The sequence below is a fragment of the Syngnathus leptorhynchus genome, chromosome 3, assembly GCF_054491065.1.
Source record: "Syngnathus leptorhynchus isolate UIUO chromosome 3, UIUO_Slep, whole genome shotgun sequence".
NCBI classification, from domain to species: Eukaryota; Metazoa; Chordata; class Actinopteri; order Syngnathiformes; family Syngnathidae; genus Syngnathus; species Syngnathus leptorhynchus.
In genome coordinates, this window is record NC_141197.1 from 4,924,123 (window position 1) to 4,946,429 (window position 22,307).

At 47.7% G+C, this 22,307-nt stretch overlaps 1 protein-coding gene across 19 annotated transcripts in view; it reads left to right on the forward strand.

Moving 5' to 3' along the window:
• The window catches only part of tpcn2 (two pore segment channel 2), a 131,607-nt gene that overhangs the window by 42,086 nt on the left and 67,214 nt on the right, over positions 1–22,307 (forward strand). For 10 of the 19 annotated variants that reach the window (XR_015065739.1, XR_015065740.1, XR_015065742.1 and 7 more), the window contains exon 1: positions 19,814–20,589. Coding sequence is in view for 15 of the 19 variants with exons in the window: in XM_085908414.1 (XP_085764540.1) it covers positions 20,374–20,589 (216 nt within the window). In the remaining 4 variants the exon portion in view is untranslated. Of the gene's footprint in view, positions 1–14,728; positions 14,782–19,813; positions 20,590–22,307 lie in introns of those variants that run through there. The other 9 variants (XM_085908408.1, XM_085908410.1, XM_085908409.1 and 6 more) reach the window with 1 other exon arrangement.

The window sequence follows — 22,307 nt, forward strand, 5'->3', positions numbered from 1 at the left end:
CGCCCTCACAGCTCTGCGGCGCGGGTTTGTAGTCCGTGATGGTCTGTATGCCTTGCCACAGGCCCCGAGCATCCCTTCTGTCTTTGAAGTGGGCAGTAATCTTGGAAGAGAACGCCTTTTTCGCATCCTTGATGCCCCGGGACAGCTTCGCCCTCGCTGATCTCACGCCTGCTTCATCCCCACCCCTGTAGGCTTTGTCTCTGGCCCTCAGCAGCCCGAGGACAGCCCCTGTCAGCCATGGCTTCCAGTTAGCTCGAGTGACGACGTACTTAGTGAGGGTCACATCATCAATGCACTTTGCGATGTACGAGGTCACAGAGTCAGCATACTCCTCAATGTCTGTCCGATTGTTGCAAGTGGCCGCCCGCTTAAACATTTCCCAGTCCGTAGTGCCAAAGCAGTCTCGAGTAGCATCAGAGGCCCCCTCAGGCCACACTCTAACTCGTTAGCGAACCGGCCTGGAAGTTCTCACTCTCTGTCTCTGTGACGTGGTCAGAAAGTCCGATGTGGGGGAGGGGGTGGCCTTGAAAGCTCCTTTGTGTGCAGTGTAGACCAGGTCCAGGAAGCTGTCACCACGAGTTGGAAAATTAACATGCTGGTGAAGCTTTGGAAAGACAGATTTCGGGTCAACATGATTAAAATCACCAGCGAAGATGATGAAACCGGCAGGGTGCGTCGTCTGCTGATCACTGACAGCCTGATACAGTTCACTAAGGGCCGTGATCCTGTCACCTCCAACGTTGGAAGGCGGGATTTAGACGTCGACAAGCAGAATCGCAGTAAACTCCCGTGGTAGGTAAAAAGGACGGCACTTAATAATCACAAACTCTGCCAGTGGCGAGCAGTGTCTGCACACAACTACAGAGTCCCGGCAGATGTAGACACAGATACCTCCTCCTCGCGATTTTCCCCCTTTTTCAATGGCCCGGTCCGCCCGATAGCACGCTAGTCGTTCCAGTTGCACAGCAGAGTTCGGAATGTTGACATGCAGCCAAGTTTCAGTGAACACGAGCACATAGCAGTTACTCACTTCCCGGTTCGTGGATCTCAGCAGACGAACGTAATCCATTTTGTTGTCCAGCGACCGAATGTTCGCCAGAAGAATGGAAGGCACGGCCGGGCGAGTTGGGATCGCAGCTAGCCTGGCCCGGACGCCTCCGCGCTTGCCCCTCTTCTGCCTCCTCGCACACCGGAGTAGCCGATGAGTCCGGCATTGATTCAGGCCGGAGTAGTCCCTGTGCCTTTAATGTCCCCTATCAAAGTTCAAAACGCCGCAAAATTCGCTCACGCCGATGTCTAGCAGAACCTGCCTGCTGTACTTGTAGATAAACACGTAAACATGTCTGACAAACACTCATTAAATGAACGAAACACCGATCGGTTGGGACGGAGAGAGGCCGCTGCGTGTGCACGCGCCGCCATCTTGAATCTAAACACGTGAATGCTGTGTAATAAATTTGAGCTCACCTGCAATAGGAATAGCGTTGGTCTTAATGGGAGTAGTGCTGCTGTCAGATCAGGAGTAAGTTTGGTGGTTGAGATGCGAAGGACATCACAGAGATGGATGTCTCTCATTTGGTTCTCAGTTTGCTTTTGGTCAGAGTTAACAGAGAAAATGTTTCCTCACATATGTATGTTGAGGCAAAGAGGCTCAACATTCTTTGCGCATCAGAGGAAATTTGGCCTATTCCAAGCTCATGTAGAAGTCAGGTCGCCCTTGGTGATGAGACCCACCAGAGTCGTGTCGTCAGCAAATTTCAGCACCTTCGCACACATCATAGAAGCCACTGTCACATATGTCAATATGTAATAGATTTTGCAGCAGTGTCGTAATGCCTTCAATATCAGTGCGTTCTATGGCAGTGGAATGTGCTGTTACGCACGCGCACTGGTTCGTCTCCCTCCAAGCTGTGTGCATGCCACCTGCCTCACAAATAAACGGAGTTTGATAACCATACGACTCTGATCATCTTACATGGTGTCAGAAGTGGGATAAACAATTCGGTATGGCAAAGTTTAATCCCCCATCGAGTTTTTCGTTTGATAAACCAACTGAATGGCCGGACTGGAGGCAATGTTTTAAGCGTTTTCGGTTCGCAACAAAGCTGGTCAAGGATGATGAGAGAGTTTAGGTGAACTCTCTGATATATGCCATGGGCAATGAGGCCGAAAATATATTCAAGTCATTCACCTTTACCGAAGAAAGCTACAGAGATGACTGGCGTCGTGTTAAAAAAATTTCATGACTACTTTTTCCCGTGGAGGAATATCATCCACGAGAGAGCGTGTTTCTACCAGTGCGTGCAACGGCCAGGCGAAAGTACAGAGTGTTTTATCCGAGCTCTTTACGACCTATCAGAACACTATGACTTTGGAGTGACTCGGGAAGAAAAATATCCGCAAACGCATTGTTGTCGGAATAATTGATAAAGAGCTCTCGCGCAGGTTGCAAATGATACCGGACCTGACACTTGCTCTGACAATGGCTAATGTATTTTAACGTCATGGGTTTCCACACTTGAAAAGGAAGGACTTGACCAGACTGGGATTCCTCTCTTTTTTTCGGGTTTTTATTGAGCGAAACAATCAAGGTGAAAAACCTTTAAAACACATACAAAAAATGGATGAGTTTAAATAAAAGGTACACTTTTTTTCCAAATAAAACAATGCAGTTTAGTGTTCTTTAACACAAACCAATAAACAATGTAGATAAAGTTCAGTCTACCTATTAACAAAAGTGCATTTAAGTAAATTAACTATTTTTAATTAGGCATTCCAGCTTTTTTACTGAAAGAACAGGTCTTGAACATAAAGTGATCCTTTCAAACAAAAGTCAATAAACAACTTAATGCTTTTCATAAAGACACATTTTCCAGACTAACTGTAATGCAGTTAGTGCTCTGAATGGTGAACTAAATGAGTCCAGTTGAGAACTGTGAGCTCACCGGTAGTCCCTTTGGTCTCCTCTTCCCATGAGTTTTTCCTTTCTCCGTGGAGCTCAGTGCGGTTTGCTGCTACTGCTGTGTTGCTCGCTGATCGAAAGGATTGTGTTTGTTGCTACTGCTGCTGCTCACTGTACAAGAGGATTGTGTTGTTTGCAGCTTATGAACCCTAGTGTGTGCACGTTCCCAATCAGGATAAATTGCGCTCAGCTGTTGCGGTGCTCTGTGGAGCTCCACTGCGTGCTGCGCGTTCACGTCGTACACCTGCAGTGACCCCTTGTGGTCACATGTACCCGCAGACAGGTGCGCACCTCTCAGGTCGCCGCAGCACCTCCCACTCGATCTTTGCGTGGTGTATTACGGAAAGATCGCACTTTTCAGGCGAGCCAGTGTCCATCACACTGATCCTCTGCGGGGATGAGGACAACGAGGCGCCGCACGTCACTGTGCAGTATGGTTCCCTTGCAATCCTTTTCCTTAGACTCCTTGGCAACTGGATTTAAAGACATGAGTTCAAAGTCAAAAGTCAAAGTCCACTTTATTGTCAATTTCTTCACATGCCAGGCACACAAAGAGATCGAAATTACGTTCCCCACCGTCCCACGGTGACTAGACAGTACACAACACTCGCAGCAAATAGCACAAAGAGTAAAAACGAACAGACAAGAGCAACGAAGAAGTAATAAGTGCCCGGTCCGCTCGATAGCACGCCAGCCGCTCCAGTAGCACAGCAGAGTCCGGTGTCCAGCGACCGGACAGTCGCCAGAAGAATGGAAGGCACGGCCGGGCGAGTTGGGCACGTCGCTAGCCTGGCCCGGACGCCTCCGCGCTTCCCCCTCTTCTGCCTCCTCGCACACCGCTTCCGACGCTGCTGGTCCGGGGAAGGAGTAGCAGACGAGTCCGGCGATGATGCAGGCATTGTAGTCCCAGTGAATTTAATGTTGAACACATCTTCCCGGAGAAACCTTCACGTAGACATCCAGGATGATGCCTTTGGAATCTGCATTCACACTGATGACTCTTGCTAGCTTGAACTGCCCCCGTAGCGCATTTTGGTCGCAGAGCCAAACTATGTCTCCAAGGGCAACATTCCTATCCACAGTATGCCACTTGCTGCGGATGAAAAGGTTTGGAACTGCAAGTTTGCTCCAGGATTTCCAAAAGTAGCTAACTTGCTTCGGTATCTCTTGCAGTATTATGAAGGGGGAAGTAGTTTAGTCGACCGCCTTGAAATCTCCGCTCTGCGTGACTCGACCAAGCAGCAGGGTGTTTGGTGTGTTGTATTGGATGCGGTCTTCACTGCTCTGGATTCTGGCGTCGATAGGCCTTTCATTGGCAAGGTTGGCAGCCAGCTTGAGCACAGTCAGGAATTCACTGAAGGTAAGGCCTTCTAATGTACCAAGACTTTAGAGGGCTCATTTCGTGATCTTGACAGTAGCTTCGGCTGCACCATTTTGGTGAGGTGAATCGGCTGGAAGGATTCTCCCCATCCAGTGGGTGCCATTCTTGCTAGCATACTCTTCTAGCGATGCCTGGTTTTGTTGTTACAGAAAAGTGTACATTTCTTCGAGGACAGGTTTTGCTCCAACAAAGTTCGTATCTGGATCGGACTAGATCTGAGGATGGCCTCGGATAGATGTGAACCTCTGGTCGGCCAGTAGAAAGCTTTCTGTTGATAGCGTGTTTGCCAGTTTGACGTGTTTTGCTCGGCTTGACATACAACAGAAGAGTACGCTTCATACCTTCATGCTCACTCTCCTCTTGACATCATCCTTAACTTGGTATGGTCCGAACAGGTCGACAGATGTAAATTGAAATGGTGCAGCTGGACTTGACCTCTCTTCTGGCAAATCTCCCATTACTTGCTGGCAAACTCTTGCTTTTGCCTTTTTGCAGGCGACACACTTGTCAATAACCTTTTTGGCAATAATTCTTCCTTGTGTGATAGCATCTCTTGCTTGTGCAGCAACATCTTTAGCTGATTTCTTTCGGCCATTCACTCTCAGGAAGCTGAAGGAACTGTGGCCCCGACTGCCACTTGGATTCCTCAGTAAGGTCATCAGGATTGGCCCCTCTGGTGATGATTTCTGCAATGTTTGTTGGCCCTGGAATCCACCACCAATCTTGAATGTTGGTGCTACTCTGGATCTCGCCAACTCTGTTAGCAAAGAACACCGGCCCAGTCCAGTTCTGCAGAACGTCTTTCGACAGCTTCACTGCAGCTTTGCGATTAACCATCTCATGGACTTGTGAGCTATCGGCCCTCTTCCACTCTGGTTCCTTTGCCAGCTGCATCTCCGTTCTGCAGAATGTGGCTTCAACCGCTCTTTTATTGTTGGGTAGAGATGCTGAATCTCCTGTCCATGGGTACTTGGCGTGCCAGTACGGTTCAGGGCTGTGATGGTCCCCTTTCACATACGTCAAGCCATCTCTTACCATCTCCATCTCTCGTTCTTCAGCCAGCGTCATCTCTTTGCCCCCGGGTTGGCAGTTCCTGCAACGGCATCCTCATCATCTCGGAGACACTGATGCTTTTCTATTTCCACCACTTCAGAAAGTCTCTGCTGCTAATGGCTGTATTGGACTTGGGTGCTGGGATGGTTGGGAGGCTGGCAGGACACTGGATCCTTCCAGGTGAGCTCAGTGTATTTAACTGCTGCAGTTCTCATGGATCTTGCAAAGTGTGTTTTTGATGTAAGAGCCATTAAGGTGACTTCTTCGCAGAGGTCCGGGTGCGTGCCCCCAATGGTCTTGCCGAGCGGGCCGTCCCAAAGCATCAGGTCACAGACAGAACGAACCTTCTGGGGTACCAACTGCCCTTCTTTGTGGCTGATCAGAAGTTGCACTTCTTTTGGTCTTGCAAGGTCTTAGAGGGGAACATCCGGGAAGATCTTCTGTAACTTGACTGCTGGCACATGTCTGTGAACTTCTGCAATTTCTTCAAGCCCATAGCAGATCAGTTGGTGTGACTTAAGAGTTCCTCTTGGACTGCTGTCACGTATCCTGAGGAGGTAGCGCTTGGTTGCTAAAGACACCTTCATCCCTCCAACGCCGTAAACCACCAATGTCACATCTTCACTTCTCAGGTTCAACTTGCTTGCAGCTTTGTGCGTTATGTAGTTTGTGTCTGATGCCAGGTTGATCCGGTCCCAATTCTTTGTCCATCGTTGGCAGTGATGTTAAGAAGCATTAGGATTACTGGGTACTCGTTTAAGCAGTTTTCCTCCAGAAGGCCTCTCTCAGCTGCAGTGGAGTTGTATGCCCTGGATGCTACGTTGAAACTGCTGCGCCAACTCTGGTGTAAGTTTGGAGTGGAACCTTTCTTGAGTTTCTGTGTATCTTTTGCCCTCAGCTCTCACTGGACTGGATTTGGGTGTTCCCTGGGACTGGGGTCTGGCAACTGGACAGAGAAGATAGTGGTGTTGGTCTTTGCACTCTGGGTTCCTGCACAGGTAAGTCTTCTTGCAGTAGTCGCCGTTGTGGACTTCGAGGCATCTTTTGCAGGCACCAAGCTGATGTGCTGCATCCCTCTTCTCCGATGGCTTTAGGTTTATCCTAAACCTTCTGCAGAAATATAGTTTCTTTCTGTGCTTTGGGTCACCACAAATGATGCAGCCTACTGTTTCACTGCAGGACTTGGTTGTCTTTGTCCTGGCATACTTTTGGAATTTAGTTTTCTCCTTAGCAGGTTCGATGACGTCTCTCAGCTGATCCAGTTGTTCATATATGGATTCTTGTGATTTCAGGTATGCGATTAGCTTATTGAAACGGTTGTGGCGGTTCACAGCATTTCTCTCATCAGCAGCATAGGTCAGCCAGTCTTTCTTTCGGGTTTCCGGGAGCTTGCCCTCGATGGATTTAGTCACCATCGAGTTCTTAATGGCGACTGCATTATCCATTTCACTCAAAACATAAAGGGCCTTTTCCACCGTTTGGATGAGCTCTATGACTTTTCTTTGCTGACCGCTCCGAACTGGTGGAGTTTGATGATCTCGAGAGCGATGGTGGTTTGGTTCCCAAACCGGTTCTCCAGGACTCGAAGGATGTCATCTGATGAGTTGTATGTCAACAGACATAGATCTCTAGCCACCTTCTCATCAAGGCTGTCAAGCAGTTTTAATTTCTTCACCTCTTTGGAGCCGGTCGGTTCCCCTTGTTTCTGCAGAGCCTCCCATTCTTGCCTCCATCCGTAGTAGCCTCTCTGGTTACCAGCAAACTTTGGTAGGGCTGTGGCTTTTGGCTTTATTGCTGCCACTGGACGGTGATCTGGGAGTTCTTCGTTATCTGCATCTAATTTCATCTTCGCTGCTTTGATGGAGGCGGCCTTTCTTGACACCAACTGGGGAAGGTGCACCTCCAGCTGTCTTAGGCGGTCATCAAAGTCTCTTTGTTCGGTAGGCGGAGCCCAGCGGTTCCAGTTCTGGTACGCTTCTTGTGCCTTAAGCACTGAGTCAGCATGAACTCATAGGACTCCAGAGTTCTGGCTGGTCAGATGAGACATTTCTGCACTCAACCCCTGCAACATGGATGGCGAGGGACAGCTCTCTTCCTCCATATACGCCCCAGAGCGTCTCTTGAATTAGGCATTTAACTTCTCTAGTCTTTTGCTCACAATCCTTTTCCGTCTTGTCTGTTCTCAATTGTCTGTTCTCAATTGGACATCTAGATCCTCCACAGTCGTTACATGGGTCTCTACCATGTAAGCGGCTTCCATTTCTTCGTTTGCATCCATGACTCTGGAACTCTCTAGTGTAAGCTTCTTGAATTTCTCCTTTAAGTCCTCCTTAGACATCTCTGTGTGGGTCCTCATAATGCCATTGGCAAGACGGGAGAAAAGTCTCTTAGCTGTGGTGCTCTCCACTTTTAAATCATCCAGTGACTTTGCAATCTTCCCTCTCGGTTGTGGCCATAAGTGGAGTCTGCACCGATCACAGGTGGTTTTAACGTCATGGGTTTCCACACTTGAAAAGGAAAGACTTGACCAGACTCGGATTCCAGTTTTTGTTCGGGTTTTTATTGAGCGAAACAATCAAGGTGAAAAACCTTTAAAACACAGACAAAAAAATTGATGAGTTTAAATAAAAGTACAATTTTTTTTCCAAATAAAACAATGCAGCTTAGTGTTCTTTAACACATGAATCAATAAACAATGTAGATAAAGTTCAGTCTACCTGTTAACTAAAGTGCATTTAAGTGAATTAACCATTTTTAATCAGGCATTCCAGCCTTTTCACTGAAAGAAAAGGTCTTGAACATAAAGTGATCCTTTCAAACAAAAGTCAATAAACAGCTTAATGAAGACAACACATTTTCCAGATCACCTGTAATGCAGTCCCGTGCTCTGAATGGTTAACTAAATGAGTCCAGTTGAGAACTGTGAGTTGTGTTGCTCGCTGATCGAAAGGATTGTGTTTGCTGCTGTTGCTGCTGCTCACTGGACAAGAGGATTGTGTTGTTTGCAGCTTATTAACCCTGGTGTGTGCATGTTCCCAATCAGGAGAAATTGCGCTCAGCTGTTGAGGCGCCCTGTGGAGCTCCACTGCGTGCTGCGCATTCACGTCGTACACTTGCAGTGACCCCTTGTGGTCACATGTACCCGCAGACAGGTGCGCACCTCCCAGGTCGCTGCAACAGACAATACAGACAGTCAGGCAGTCTGAGGAGGTCGGGGGGGTGTGCTCCTCCAACTCCATGGAAAAGAATGGAATCCTGTTGTGCACTGCTCGAGGCGTCGCACAGAGGCAGAAACGCACGACGCTTAGATTTAGAAGGAGTGTCTGGCCGGCGTATGGGCGTGTGAAAAATTTGATAAATACCCCTGTGGCTTGGACCAGTTAAGGCTCGAGACAGACCACAAGCCATTGGTACCACTTGCCGAAGCTTAGACAATGTTCCTGTGAGGTGCCAGCGCTTATTGAGACTCCTGAGATACAATGCTAAGGCGGAATATGTACCTGGGAAGACCCTCATTGTGGCAGACACCCTGTCTCACACCCTCAAACACAGGCAATGAACGAAGCGGACACGCATGGAGATATGGCCTGCTACGTAGCCACAGTGCTGCGTGGAGTCCCGGCATCGCCTGCTAAAATGGAGAGCATCAGAACGGCAACACCAACTGACAGTGAACTACAGGAGGTCGCTAAATTCATCAGGTCAGGCTGGCCGAAGTACGACAGCAAACGTCCGCTAAATTTTAAAAACTATGCAAAAGTGAAAAACTAACTATCAGAAGCTGATGGACTGTTAATAAGAGAAACAAGGATTTTAGTTCCAAAGACAATGCGTGCAGAGATCTTACAGAAGAAGCATGAAGGACATAAGTGGCTAACAAAGTGCAGAGCTAGGCCCAAAGCATCAGTTTGGTGGCCCGGACTCTCCGTGGAACTCAAGAGTATGGTCGAGTCATGACAGACGTGTCTGGAGATGAAACGAAGCCAAAGCAAGGAGCCACTTATTTCTACAGTACTACCAAGTCGTCCATGGAAAAGGATTGGTCTTGATCTCTGTGAGCAGAACAAAAGAAGCTACCTTGTGGTCTCTGACTACTATTCTCGGTTACTGGAGATAATGCACCTGCCAACAATGACAACCGCGCAGGTCATACACAGACTGAAAGCTATCTTTGCTCGATTTGGCATCCCGGACGAGGTGGTCGGTGACAATGGAACTCAATTTTCCAGTATGGTTCTTTGTATTGTTCATAATTGCAGGAGGGCTATCCAAGAGAGGCCTGAAGAATGTATGTCTGTTACTGTTCAGAGAGAGAGGAAGATGGATTTTGGGACAGCTGCTGTTTGAGTTTGTAATGTGTGAAAAGAAAAGAAGTTTAACCTGAAAAAGGGGAGATGTCTCATATGTCAATATGTAATGGGTTTTGCATCAGTGTCGTAACGCCTTCGATATCAGTGCGTTCTACGGCAGTGGAATGTGCTGTTACGCACGCGCACGGGTTCATCTCTCTCTAAGCTGTGTGCATGCCACCTGTCTCAAAAATAAACGTAGTTTGATAACCACACCACTCTGCTCATTTTACACTCACCTGCCATAGCTGTAGCCCCATCTGTTGTCACCTCACACAGCTTGTCCCATTTTAGTTCCAACTTCTCAAATGCACTTGACACGGCTTCAAACATCTCCTTAACCGTTGTTGTGCCCTTAAGGCTCTTAAGATCAAGCAGCTCCTCCGTAATGCAAATGTTATCGTCAACTCCGCGCAAAGAAATTAACAGCTGCGCCATGTCCGTGGCATCTGTGCTCTCATCACATGCAATCGAGAAAAAAACACAAGCTTTATGTGACAATTGATTTTGTAAGTCAGCTGACAAGTCTTAGATTCGCTGCACAGTTGTGCTTCTGGACATGCTCACATTGTCGAGCATCTTTTCCGGGCACATTACTCCCGCATTGTTTAATTAAGTCACCATCTGAGAAAGGTTTCCCGTGTTCCGCTATCAGTTGAACGACCTATTGTTGCATTTTCTTGTGTTTTATTGGCACGGAAAAAGTGTTGTTGAGCTAGCAGGCGAGCTGCCATTTGCTTAACTTTCTCTTCTCGCTCAGCACCGGTGTAGGACATGTATGTCTAATGTTTGGTTTCATAATGCCATCGTACATTATAATCTTTCATCACCGCAAGTGTTTCACTGCAAATCAAACAGACTCACTTCCCTATGACTTCTTTAAAGAAATATTCATGTTCCCACTGTGTCTGAAATTTGCTGCATTTACTTGCTATCTTGCGTTTCTTTGTTTCTGCCATTGTTGTGGGTCCATCCGTGCCTTTTTTCTTTGATTAATTTTGTTTAGTGGAGAAGCTGCCTTGTTGACTGCTGCTACTGAGTAGCACCACCTAGTGTAAAAACTAAGAATTACAATACAATGAAGTTCAAGTTTTCATGTCTGGGCCATATTTCATTATTATATATTTTTAGAATTTGCTACAGCAGGCCAACTAAAAATGAACCACAGGCTGTAGATGGCCCGCGGTCTGTAGTTCTAGCTCCTAGAACATTGTTTGCCTGATGTCTCAAGTCATTAAGGACAAACACTTCAATCAAATCAACACATTATTTTCACATCTAAAATATCTATGACGTGGGCAAACCATGGCCCGTGGGCCACATCCGGGCCATTGGGCCGTTTAATCCGGCCCGTCAACCCTGAATAAATTGCATTATTAAACATAGTTTCTCAAGTTTGTTGTAACAAAAATGCATTTTGAATATAATTTGTACAAATAACAGGGATTGAAACTAGCGACCGTTCTCAAACAATCCAGGATGTTCGAGGACATTGATGCACCACCTGTTTGCAACTTGTGGCGGCCCTGGCTCAGGCAGTAGAGTGGGTCGTTTAGTAACTGGAGGGTTGGTGGTTCAATCCCAGCTCTGTCATAGTCACATATTGTTGTGTCCTTGGGCAAGACACTTCAAACACCTTGCCTCCAGGTCGCCATTGTAAATGAGAACATTTTCTCAATTGGGTTACCTGGTAAAACATTTAATTTAAAAAAAAAACAACAACAACCTAATCTTAACTATTAAAGGCCGTCTTTAAGGAAGTGTTTCCCATTTCCTTCCATCATTCACGAGCGTGCGGGTGTCCGGAGTTGCCGCAGCCGTGCTTTGAGCTGCTCCTGCTTGGCTGTCACCAGGTGTTTGTGAGTTAAAGCTCTGCTCTGATTTTCAGATATTCGTTACCGTTTTGATTTCTTTATTACTTTATTTGGATGTATTCTTTCACTGATTCTTCAAGATGATGTATTTGGTCAGAATGTTTGCCGTTTGATGTGATTTTGCCTCACAAGAGAAACATCTTTCATAAATCTGACCTGCAGGCGCTGAAGTGATGGAAACTGTTTTTCATAATAACAGTATGGTATTTAATGAGAATCACTGATAGCAGTTTTTTGGTGAAATATATTTTTTTAATGCTGTTAATAAATGCATTTGTTTTCAAAAATATGTTTTTGAATATCCACGCTTTACTACCTACTAAAGGCCAAAACCTTTTATGCAATGACCTTTACATGTCTTTTAGATTACTTCACACAAACACTACATCCATCTGCTCCTGGTTCAGCCCACCGATCAAAATTTAGAACCCAACTCGGCCCGCAAGGCAAAAGGTTTGCCCACCCCTAAAATCTAGGGAAGCATAACGTGTTAAATGCATTTGTTAGCTTCCCGCTAATGCTAGCATTAGCTTACTGGTCAACTTGACTGCAGTGCTAGTTTCCAAGACATTTTCATAAATATTGGGAGGGGATTTATTTATTTATTTATTTATTTATTTATTTTTATGTATGGACAAGTCTGCCGTTGACATCTTTTAATCATTCTAAAAGTTTGCCGCGCAATGCTACTTTGGTTAAAAAACTACAAATATGTCTGACTTGAAAGGAACGTGCACATCTTGCGGCCTGGAGGGAGTCGGGTGTGAAGTATCTCATTTGCATTTAAAGAGACCACATCAAAACGGCTTGCTCTGAGCCGCACCTTAGAACAAGTAAAAAGAGGGACCTGTGATGCTATCAAAATAAAGAATTCAAAGAAAAGCATCGCTGTTCCACTTTATATATACCACAATTGAATGAGTAAAACAGAAGAAATTATAAAGGTGTCCTCATTTCTACTACTCGTTTTACCAAAACAAATTCTCTTACAAATCATTAAAAAAATGAAAAATCCATAAATAAGCCACAGGGTTCAAAACTTGCGAAAAATGTAGCGGTTTATAGTACGGCAATCACAGTAATTTCTTTAGGTACAGTATAAGTTAAATACTGCAATATCAATTGGGAATGGCTGATACCACGTTTTTCAGACTGATCCAGTTCAACTTTTGATTAGTCACTGATACCAAGTACCTAATACTAGGAGTACTTTTGACTTAATGTGCTAAATTTATTATCATGTGGGTAGTTACACTGGCTTTTAAAGTCAAAGCTTGGTCGAATTTTAAAGTAAATTCAAACTGGCCGATTTACTTGTTTATGATATGGCTCCAAGAGAATTTTATAGATATTGGGTAGTTATTATTGGTGATGTTTAATAATACCTTTGTGACTGGGGGCCAGTGCCCATATCACTACTTGCACTATTGTTGCCTTTACCGTCCACATTAGCTCTAGGTCTTCCTTCAGCTCTTGGTATTTCTCCAGCTTTTTGTGTTCCTTTTCCGGATGTTGCGGTCATTCGGTATTGCTACATGTATTGCGTCTGCTGTCCCCATATGTTTATCTACCATCACTGTCAGGCTGATTGGCTATCAGTCTGGATCTGGTAGTCCCAATGGTGCCTATCGATTGATCAATCGCCTTCCCTCCCTCCCTCCCTCCCTCCCTCCCTCGAAATATGCTCAGTGCACACTGTGTTAAAGTGTTACTAAATGTTTCATTTCATGTTGTCGCTACATTCTCATCATGACATGGTTGATGTTATAAATACATGAAAATACTAACAAATAAGAAATATTTAATTTATTAGTTATTTTGGTAATGCATTTGAACAGTATGCAGAATTGTTTCTATCCCATTGAAGTCCACCGACAGGCAATTTGGAGCGCTCAATCAGCCTACCATGCATGTTTTTGGGATGTGAAAGGAAACCGGAGTACCTTAAGGGAACCCACGCAGTCACAGGGATGACAAGCAAACCCCACATAGGGAGGGCTGGAGGTAGAATCAAACCAGTAACCTCTAAACCAGGGATGGCCAACCAGTCAGAGACTAAGAGGCACATTTCTTTACACATCATACACATGAGCACACATAAACTACCCCCCCCCCCTCCCGCCAACCAGTCAGAGACTAAGAACCAGGTTTTTTACTGTGTTACCGCAAAGAGCCACATCATACACATGAGCACACATGAATGTTCAAAGACATTCCCGACTGCTTGGTTTTAAATGGGCCAGGATTAGCTGTGCAATTTTTCCCTGCCATTTTGAGAGCGAAATTGATTATTAATTTCGCAAATGTGTTTGCCCCTCTTTCTTTGTGGGATTTCACCGCATGCGCGTTTGACGAAAATACCATATTGAACTCAAGCGAAGCGAACACGCAGCGTTTGACAAAAATACCATATTGAACTCAAGTGAGGCGAAGACGCACAAACCCCCCCCCCCCCCCCCCCACAAATGTTGATATGAACGTAAAGGAGCCAGCCACATGAAACCAGGCAAGGAGCCGCATGCGGCTCGCGAGCCGCGGTTGGCCATCCCTGCTCTAAACTGTGAGGCGGACATGCTAACCAGTTCTCCACCGTACGGCAAACCCATTTAAGTGATTAATTCATCATGCTACTCAGTGGGCTGCCAGTTGCCCATCCTTGTTTTAAGGTGCACCTTACCTCCTTTAGCTAAAATAGGTTACTCTTTCATGTTGAAATCAATATCATAACTGGCTGAGGACTTGCGCAAACAAGAAGGTTGAACGGGAACTTCTGTTATTTAAGTAGGAAACAAACCAGTCAGACAGGTTCCACAGACAACATTTTACAGACATATTTTGTTTAACTTAGTAAGGCAGTGTGTTTAATATCTTATTTAGGTAGGAAACAAACCAGTCAGATGGGTTCCACTGACAATATTTCACAGACACCTTTTGTTTAACTTAGTAAGGCAGCGTGTTTAATATCTCTATCAGTCAGAAAATTTTGTAAAGGTAGATCAGTTAATATGGAACAGTTTATTTCATAATGCCTATTAACTTTGGAATTTGTTAAACTTCACCTCTGAGACAAAGATGTTTTTTCCATTCTCACCGGTCTCTCTTCCGACAGATGAGGACCTCCACATCCAACAAGCTGTTGTTCTCATTGAAGATGCCATTCAGGTAACCAAAACGTTTCCAATTTTGGTGCTTCAATAGAATAAATGAGGATGTGTGATGGACTGACTTGATTGGACCGGAGGTAGACCCTATTCAATTTTATACATTTTGAATGCATTTTTATATTAACATGATTACTATTTGGAAAGTTTCTGTTTTTGACAAAACGCTCTTTTAATGCATTAGGCTCTCATTGCATTTATTAACATACTGTAGAACAAATAAATTAGCAACTATTCACTGAAGATATAAGATGAAAAAGTGGGTTACTTTTGTTATTTGCTCAGTCAAAGTTATTATAGCCCAAAGTATATTAGTAAATGTATTAGTTTCTTGGTGCAAGATTCAAGAATTTTTATTGGCCATGTTTGAGCATGCCAAACAAGAAATTTGACTTCGGTACATCTCTGCCTCTGTTCAACATTTAGGTGACTAACAACACTCAGGACGTGCAAAAATTGACAAATATTCGCAAACATCCCCTGATCTTAAACTCCCAGGAGGGCAAGGGAAAACTCAAAACTCCTACTAGTAATTTATGCTGAATCAATTTCTATTAAATTGTTCAGAATTATGAGTTTGTACAGGAGTGTTTTGACTAAAAATACACAACAATCAGTATAACTGCCTCCTGTGTAACTTGCCTATATGATAGAATACACAGATCTAATCGGCTATTTGGAATATATTTATTTTATTATTTTATTTTATTTGGTCAATATTTAGCTTTTTTATGCACATTTTCTGATCAGATGTCTTAATGATAGAACTTTATTTATCCCACAGCGGGCAAATTTACTTGTCACAGCAGCGTACAAGAGTGCAAGAATACAATAGAGACAAGTGCCAAATGCAAAAATGTAAAAATGAATAAGACAAGGACAAAGACAAGGGCCACTAGTAGCGATAGAGACGAACCACATGATCAGGTGCCACGCATGTTGTAAAGTCTGACAGCAGTGGGAATGAAGGACCTGCAGAATCTCTCCTTCTGACACCGTGGGTGTTATAGTCTGCTGCTGAAGGAGCTGCTCAGGGACCGCACAGTGTCATGGAGGGGGTGAGAGGTGTTGTCCATGATGGATTTCAGCTTAGTTAACGTCGTCCTCTCACCCACAACCTCTATGGAGTCCAGGGACAGCCCAGGACAGAGCTCGCTATCCTGACCATCTTATTTAGTCTCCCCCTGTCCCGCTCCGTACTGCCCCAACCCCAGCAGACCACAGCGTAGAGGATGGCTGAGGCCACCACTGAGTCATAGAAGGTCCTGAGGAGAGCCCTGCGCACACCGAAGGACCTCAGTCTCCTCAGCAGGTGGAGAAGACTCTGGCCCTTCTTGTACAGGGTGTGAGTGTGATCAGTCCAGTCAAATTTATTGTTAAGGCAAACCCCCAGGAATTTGTAGTTCTCCACTACCTCAATGTCCGATCCCTGGATGTTTACCGGAGTGAAATGGGGTGCCATCCTCCCGAAGCTCACGATCATCTCCATCGTCTTGTTGGTGTTCAGCTGAAGCTGGTTGAGCTCACACCAGCTGACAAAGTGCTTGATGACTGTCCTGTATTCCAGATTGTTCCCCTCAGAAATATATCCAACAATGGCCGTGTCGTCTGAGAACTTCTGAATGCGGCAGTGTGTGATGTCGTGGGTGAAGTCCCAAGTGTACAGGGTGAAGAGAAAAGAAGAGAGCACCGTACCCTGGGGAACACCTGTGCTGTAGCGCACCACGTCAGACTCACAGCGATGTAACCTCACGTACTGCGGCCTGTTGGTGAGGAAGTCTGTAGTCTATGCAGCCAGACGTTGGGCCACTCCCGCCTTCTCCATTTTCACCCTGAGCGGTGACGGCTGTTTGCAGTTAAAAGCACTGGAGAAATCGAGGAACATGATCCTCCCAGTGCTCCCGATGTCCTCCAGGTGAAGCAGTAATCTGTGCAGTAAATAAATCACTGCATCGTCCACCCCAACACCAGGCCGGTAAGCAAATTGCAAGGTTGGTGAGCTGGCGGGGGAGGCTGGAGTGTTGAAGGTGGCAGGCTGAAGTGCGGAGGGGGGGGAGCAGGCTGGGAAAGGTGAGGGTTGAAGGGGCGGTGGGGGGGGCTGGGGGTAGAATCAAATCTGTTGAAGAACAGATTGAGTTCATCCGCCCAGTCCTTGTCCCCATCAGTTGGTTTTCGATCAACCCCTTTACCATGGCCTGAGATGGATTGCGGACCCCTCCAGATGGTCCTGGCATTATTAAGTTCCATTTGCTTCTCCAGACTCCTCCCGTAGTTCTCCTTCCCCTTCCTGATCTTCAGCCGAAGTTCCTTCTGGACTTTACGCAGCTCCACCATGTCCCCCGAACTAAAGGCTCTCTTCTTCTCGTTAAGCAGAGCCTTTATCTCGGAGGAAACCCAGGGTTTGTTGTTGGGAAAACACCGGACCAATTTGGAGGGCACAGTGGTCCATCCATCCATCCATCCATCCATCCATCCATCCATCCATCCATCCATCCATCCATCCATCCATCCATCTTCTTCCGCTTATCCGGGGTTGGGTCACGGGGGCAGCAGCTTTAGGAGGGACTCCCAGACCTCCCTCTCCCCAGCCACTTCATCCAGCTCATCCCGGGGGATCCCAAGGCGTTCCCAGGCCAGCCGAGAGACATAGTCTCTCCAGCGCGTCCTGGGTCGTCCCCGAGGTCTCCTACCGGTGGGACATGCCCGGAACAGCTCCCCAGAGACGCGTCCAGGAGGCATCCTGATGAGATGCCCGAGCCACCTCATCTGGCTCCTCTCAACGTGGAGGAGCAGCGGCTCTACTCCGAGTCTCTCCCGGATGACCAAGCTTCTCACCCTATCTCTAAGGGAGAGCCCGGACACCCTGCGGCGGCAACTCATTTCGGCCGCTTGTTTCCTGGATCTCGTTCTTTCGGTCACGCCCCATAGCTCGTGACCATAGGTGAGGGTAGGAGCGTAGATCGACTGGTAAATCGAGAGCTTTGCTATTTGGCTCAGCTCTCTCTTCACCACGACAGACTGGTACAGAGTCCGCATTACTGCCGACGCTGCACCGATCCCCCTGTCGATCTCGCGCTCCATCCTGCCCTCATTCGTGAACAAGACCCCAAGATACTTGAACTCCTCCACTTGGGGCAGGATCTGATCGCCGATCCGGAGAGGGCATTCCACCCTTTTCCGACTAAGGACCATGGACTCGGATTTGGAGGTGCTGACCCTCATCCCGACCGCTTCACACTCGGCTGCAAACCGCTCCAGTGAGAGCTGAAGATCACAGCCTGAAGAAGCCAACAGCACCACGTCATGTGCAAAAAGCAGAGACGCGATGCTCAGGTCCCCAAACCGGACCCCCTCAACGCTTCGGCTGCGCCTAGAAATTCTGTCCATAAAAATTATGAACAGAATTGGTGACAAGGGGCAGCCTTGACGGAGTCCAACCCTCACTGGGAACGAATCCGACTTACTGCCGGAAATGCGGACCAAACTCTGGCATCGGTGATACAGGGACCGAACCGCCCTTATCAGTTGGCTCGGCACCCCGTACTCCCGAAGCACCCCCCAGAGAACCTCCCGGGGGTCACGGTCGAACGCCTTCTCCAAGTCCACAGAACACATGTGGACTGGTTGGGCGAACTCCCATGCACCCTCGAGGATCCTGCCGAGGGTGTAGAGCTGGTCCACTGTTCCACGGCCAGGACGAAAGCCACACTGCTCCTCCTGAATCTGAGGTTCGACCTCCCGACGGATCCTTCTCTCCAGCACCCCTGAATAGACCTTACCAGGGAGGCTGAGGAGTGTCATTCCCCTGTAATTGGAACACACCCTCCGGTCCCCCTTCTTAAAAAGGGGAACCACCACCCCAGTCTGCCAATCCAGAGGCACCGTCCCCGATGTCCACGCAATGCTGTAGAGGCGTGTCAGCCATGACAGCCCCACAACATCCAGAGCCTTTAAGAACTCCGGGCGGATCTCATCCACCCCCGGGGTCTTGTCACCGAGGAGTTTTTAACTACAACAGTGACTTCGACCTCCGAGATTGGAGAGTCCGCCTCAGAGTCCTCAGGCCCTGCTTCCACAATGGAAGGCGTGTCGGTGGAATTGAGGAGGTCTTCGAAGTATTCCCTCCACCGACTCACGACATCCCGAGTCGAGGTCAGCAGCACACCATCTCCACTGTAAACAGTGTTGACCGTGCACTGCTTCCCCCTCCTGAGACGCCGGATGGTGGACCAGAATTTCCTCGAAGCCGTCCGGAAGTCATTCTCCATGGCCTCACCAAACTCCTCCCACGCCCGGGTTTTTGCCTCAGCAACCGCCGAAGCCGCGTTCTGCTTGTCCATCCGGTACCTGTCAGCTGCCTCCGGAGTCCCGCAGGCCAAAACGGCCCGATAGGACTCCTTCTTCAGCTTGACGGCATCCCTTACTGCCAGTGTCTACCAGCGGGTTCGGGGATTGCCGCCACGACAGGCACCAACAACCTTACGGCCACAGCTCCGGTCGGCTGCCTCAACAATGGAGGCGCGGAACATGGTCCACTCGGACTCAATGTCCCCCGCCTCCCCCGGGACATGGGAAAAGCTCTGCCAGAGGTGGGAGTTGAACCTCTTTCTGACAGGGGATTCTGCCAGACGTTCCCGGCAGACCCTCACAGAGCGTTTGGGTCTGCTAGGTCGGACCGGCATCTTCCAACGGAGCCAACCCACCACCAGGTGGTGATCAGTTGACAGCTCCGCCCCTCTCTTCACCCGAGTGTCCAAAACATCCGGCCGCAAATCCGATGACACGACTACAAGGTCGATCAACAAACTGCGGCCTAGGGTGTCCTGGTGCCAAGTGCACGCATGGACACCCTTATGTTTGAACATGGTGTTCATTATAGAAAATCTGTGTCGAGCACAGAAGTCCAATAATAGAACACCGCTTCGGTTCAAGTCGGGGGGGGGCCGTTCCTCCCAATCACGCCCTTCCAGGTCTCACTGTCTTTGCCCACGTGAGCATTGAAGTCACCCAGTAGAACGATAGAGTCCCCAGAACCAGCCTCTGCAGCCGGGGATCGGACTGCCAAGGTCCCCGCCTTTGGCCGCCGCCCAGCTCACTATGCACCCGACCCCTTTGGCCCCTCCTATAGGTGGTGAGAACCATTGGAAGGGGGACCCATGTTTTCTTTTTGGGCTATGCCTGACCGGACCTCATGAGCAAAGGCCCGGCCACCAGGCGCTCGCCTTCGAGCCCCACCTCCAGGCCTGGCTCCAGAGAGGGGCCCCCGATGACCCGCGTCCGGGCGAGGGAAAACTACGTCCATATATTTTATTCATCATAAGGGGTCTTCTGAGCCGTGCTTTGTCTGGCCCCTCACCTAGGACCCTTCTGCCATGGGTGACCCCACCAGGGGCATGAAGCCCCAGACAACATGGCTCCTAGGATCATAGGGGCACGCAAACCCCTCCACCACGATAAGGTGATGACTCACGGAAGCACTGACTTCTGTCACGACCCCGTTAGCATTATAATATTGCTAAGTCACTTCATTTAGATTAATTTAATTAATCTTGTGATAAAAGAACCAAAAAAAGTGATTGACAAGGGAAAAAAAATGAACTCAGTACAACTAGAAATTAATATTGTCTGTAATGCAGTGGGTCATCCTGTCCATGTCACTGCCATAGGGGCTACAGAGCGCTTCCCACTCTGTATTTCCAAAGCAGTCTCTGAGCCTGGCAGTAGATTCCTCAGACCACAACATCACAGACCTCCTCTCAGATGGACGCTGTTTCACCACCGGGGAGTAGTCTGCGACCAGATGGACAAGGTTGTGATCCAAGCGACCGATTGCTGGGAGGGGCGGTGAGGTGTATGCATCCTTGACATGAGCATAGAACAGGTCCAAAGTTCTATTGTTTCTGGTGTGTCAATTTATATATCGCGTAAAAGTGGGGAGGGAAGAGGCCAGGGAAGCATGATTGAAGTCCCCGGAGATGAGGAGGAGGGATTGGGGATGCTGAGTTTGCAGCTTAGAAACGATAGTGTGGATCCGGTTCATAGCGGTAGCAGCGACAGACGAGGGAGGGATTTACACAGTTATAGCAATAACATCTGAAAACTTCCTCGGGAGGTAGTATGGTCACATGCTAACCACCAACAGCTCCAAGTCTCTGGAACAGAGCTGCTCTTTTACACTGACATCTCCAGGATGGCACCATCTATCGTTCACAAACACAGCAAGTCCCCCTCCCTCTACCGCTCTCCGTAGCTCTCTTGTCAGCCCGCATCATTTGAAATCCGTCTAGGGAGAAGTGTGAGTCGGGCAAGAGATCGTTCAGCCACATCTCCATGAAGCACATGAGACAGCATTCGCGATATTCCCTCTGCATCTGGGTTAGCGCCGTTACTTCTTCCATCTTGCTTTGAAGAGATATTACGTTCCCCATGATGACCGACGGCAAGCATGGCTTAAACCGTCTCTTCCGCTGCCTGCGCTTTACTCCCGCTCGGCATCCTCTTCTCCGTGGTCGTATCTCTTTGGGGGTTTCCGGCCATACAGCGCAGGGATGGGGCGTGTAGCGCCAGGCTAACAGCTGATTGCGAGTGTAGACAACGGAGCAGAGTATGGATGGATTACCCGAGGCCGCACTAAAAAGTTCCAAAAGCAGTAAGCAGCAAACTACGAATGTTACAATGTGAACATCCATAGCTGCGCACTAGCCTAATCAACAACATGAGAAGGAGAAAACAACAAAAAGTCACTAGGACACATAGAAAAACACTAAAAGAAGGGTCAGAGCTTCTGTAACAGGCTGCCACTCAAGCGGCGCCATCAAAGAAATTCGATAAATTATGTCAGCTCTTCGAGATAAGTCTGTTTCCCTTAAATTTCTCAAATATACATGCTGCCACAAATGAATTTTGGCAGCAACTAATAGATTTTTGCCCGACTAACCTGTATCCGGCGGCAAGGTGGGGCACTGGTTAGCACATCCGCCTCACAGTTCGGAGGGTGTGGGTTCGATTCCACCTCCAGCCCTCCTTGAGTGGAGTTTGCATGTTCTTCCCGTGCCTGCGTGGGTTTTCTCCATTAACTCCCGTCCCAAAAACATGCATGATTGAGCACTCTAAATTGCCCATAGGTATTGCGATTCACTGGCAACCAGTTCAGGGTGTCCCTCGCCTACTGCTCGATGACTGCTGGGATAGACTCCAGCACGCCCGCTACCCCCATGGGGACAAATGATACAGAAAATGGATGGATGCATGGATAACCTGTATCCAATACCAGTACTGCTTTCATTTCTGGTATGATATTGCAAATACAGTGCCTCGAATTGACCGAAGTATTGAAAAGTATCATAAGTTTGCGAAACAATCTTAGTGGTATCGGATGCCTCTACAACTGTCGATTCCCCATGCCACACCAACAGGTTTAATGGCAGTCTCATCATTGTCAGAGCGCACACTAGTGTTGGGCATGGGTTGCCATGTCCATCAGTACGTACAATATAACACGACTTAAGTGTCAGTATCCTACTTTAC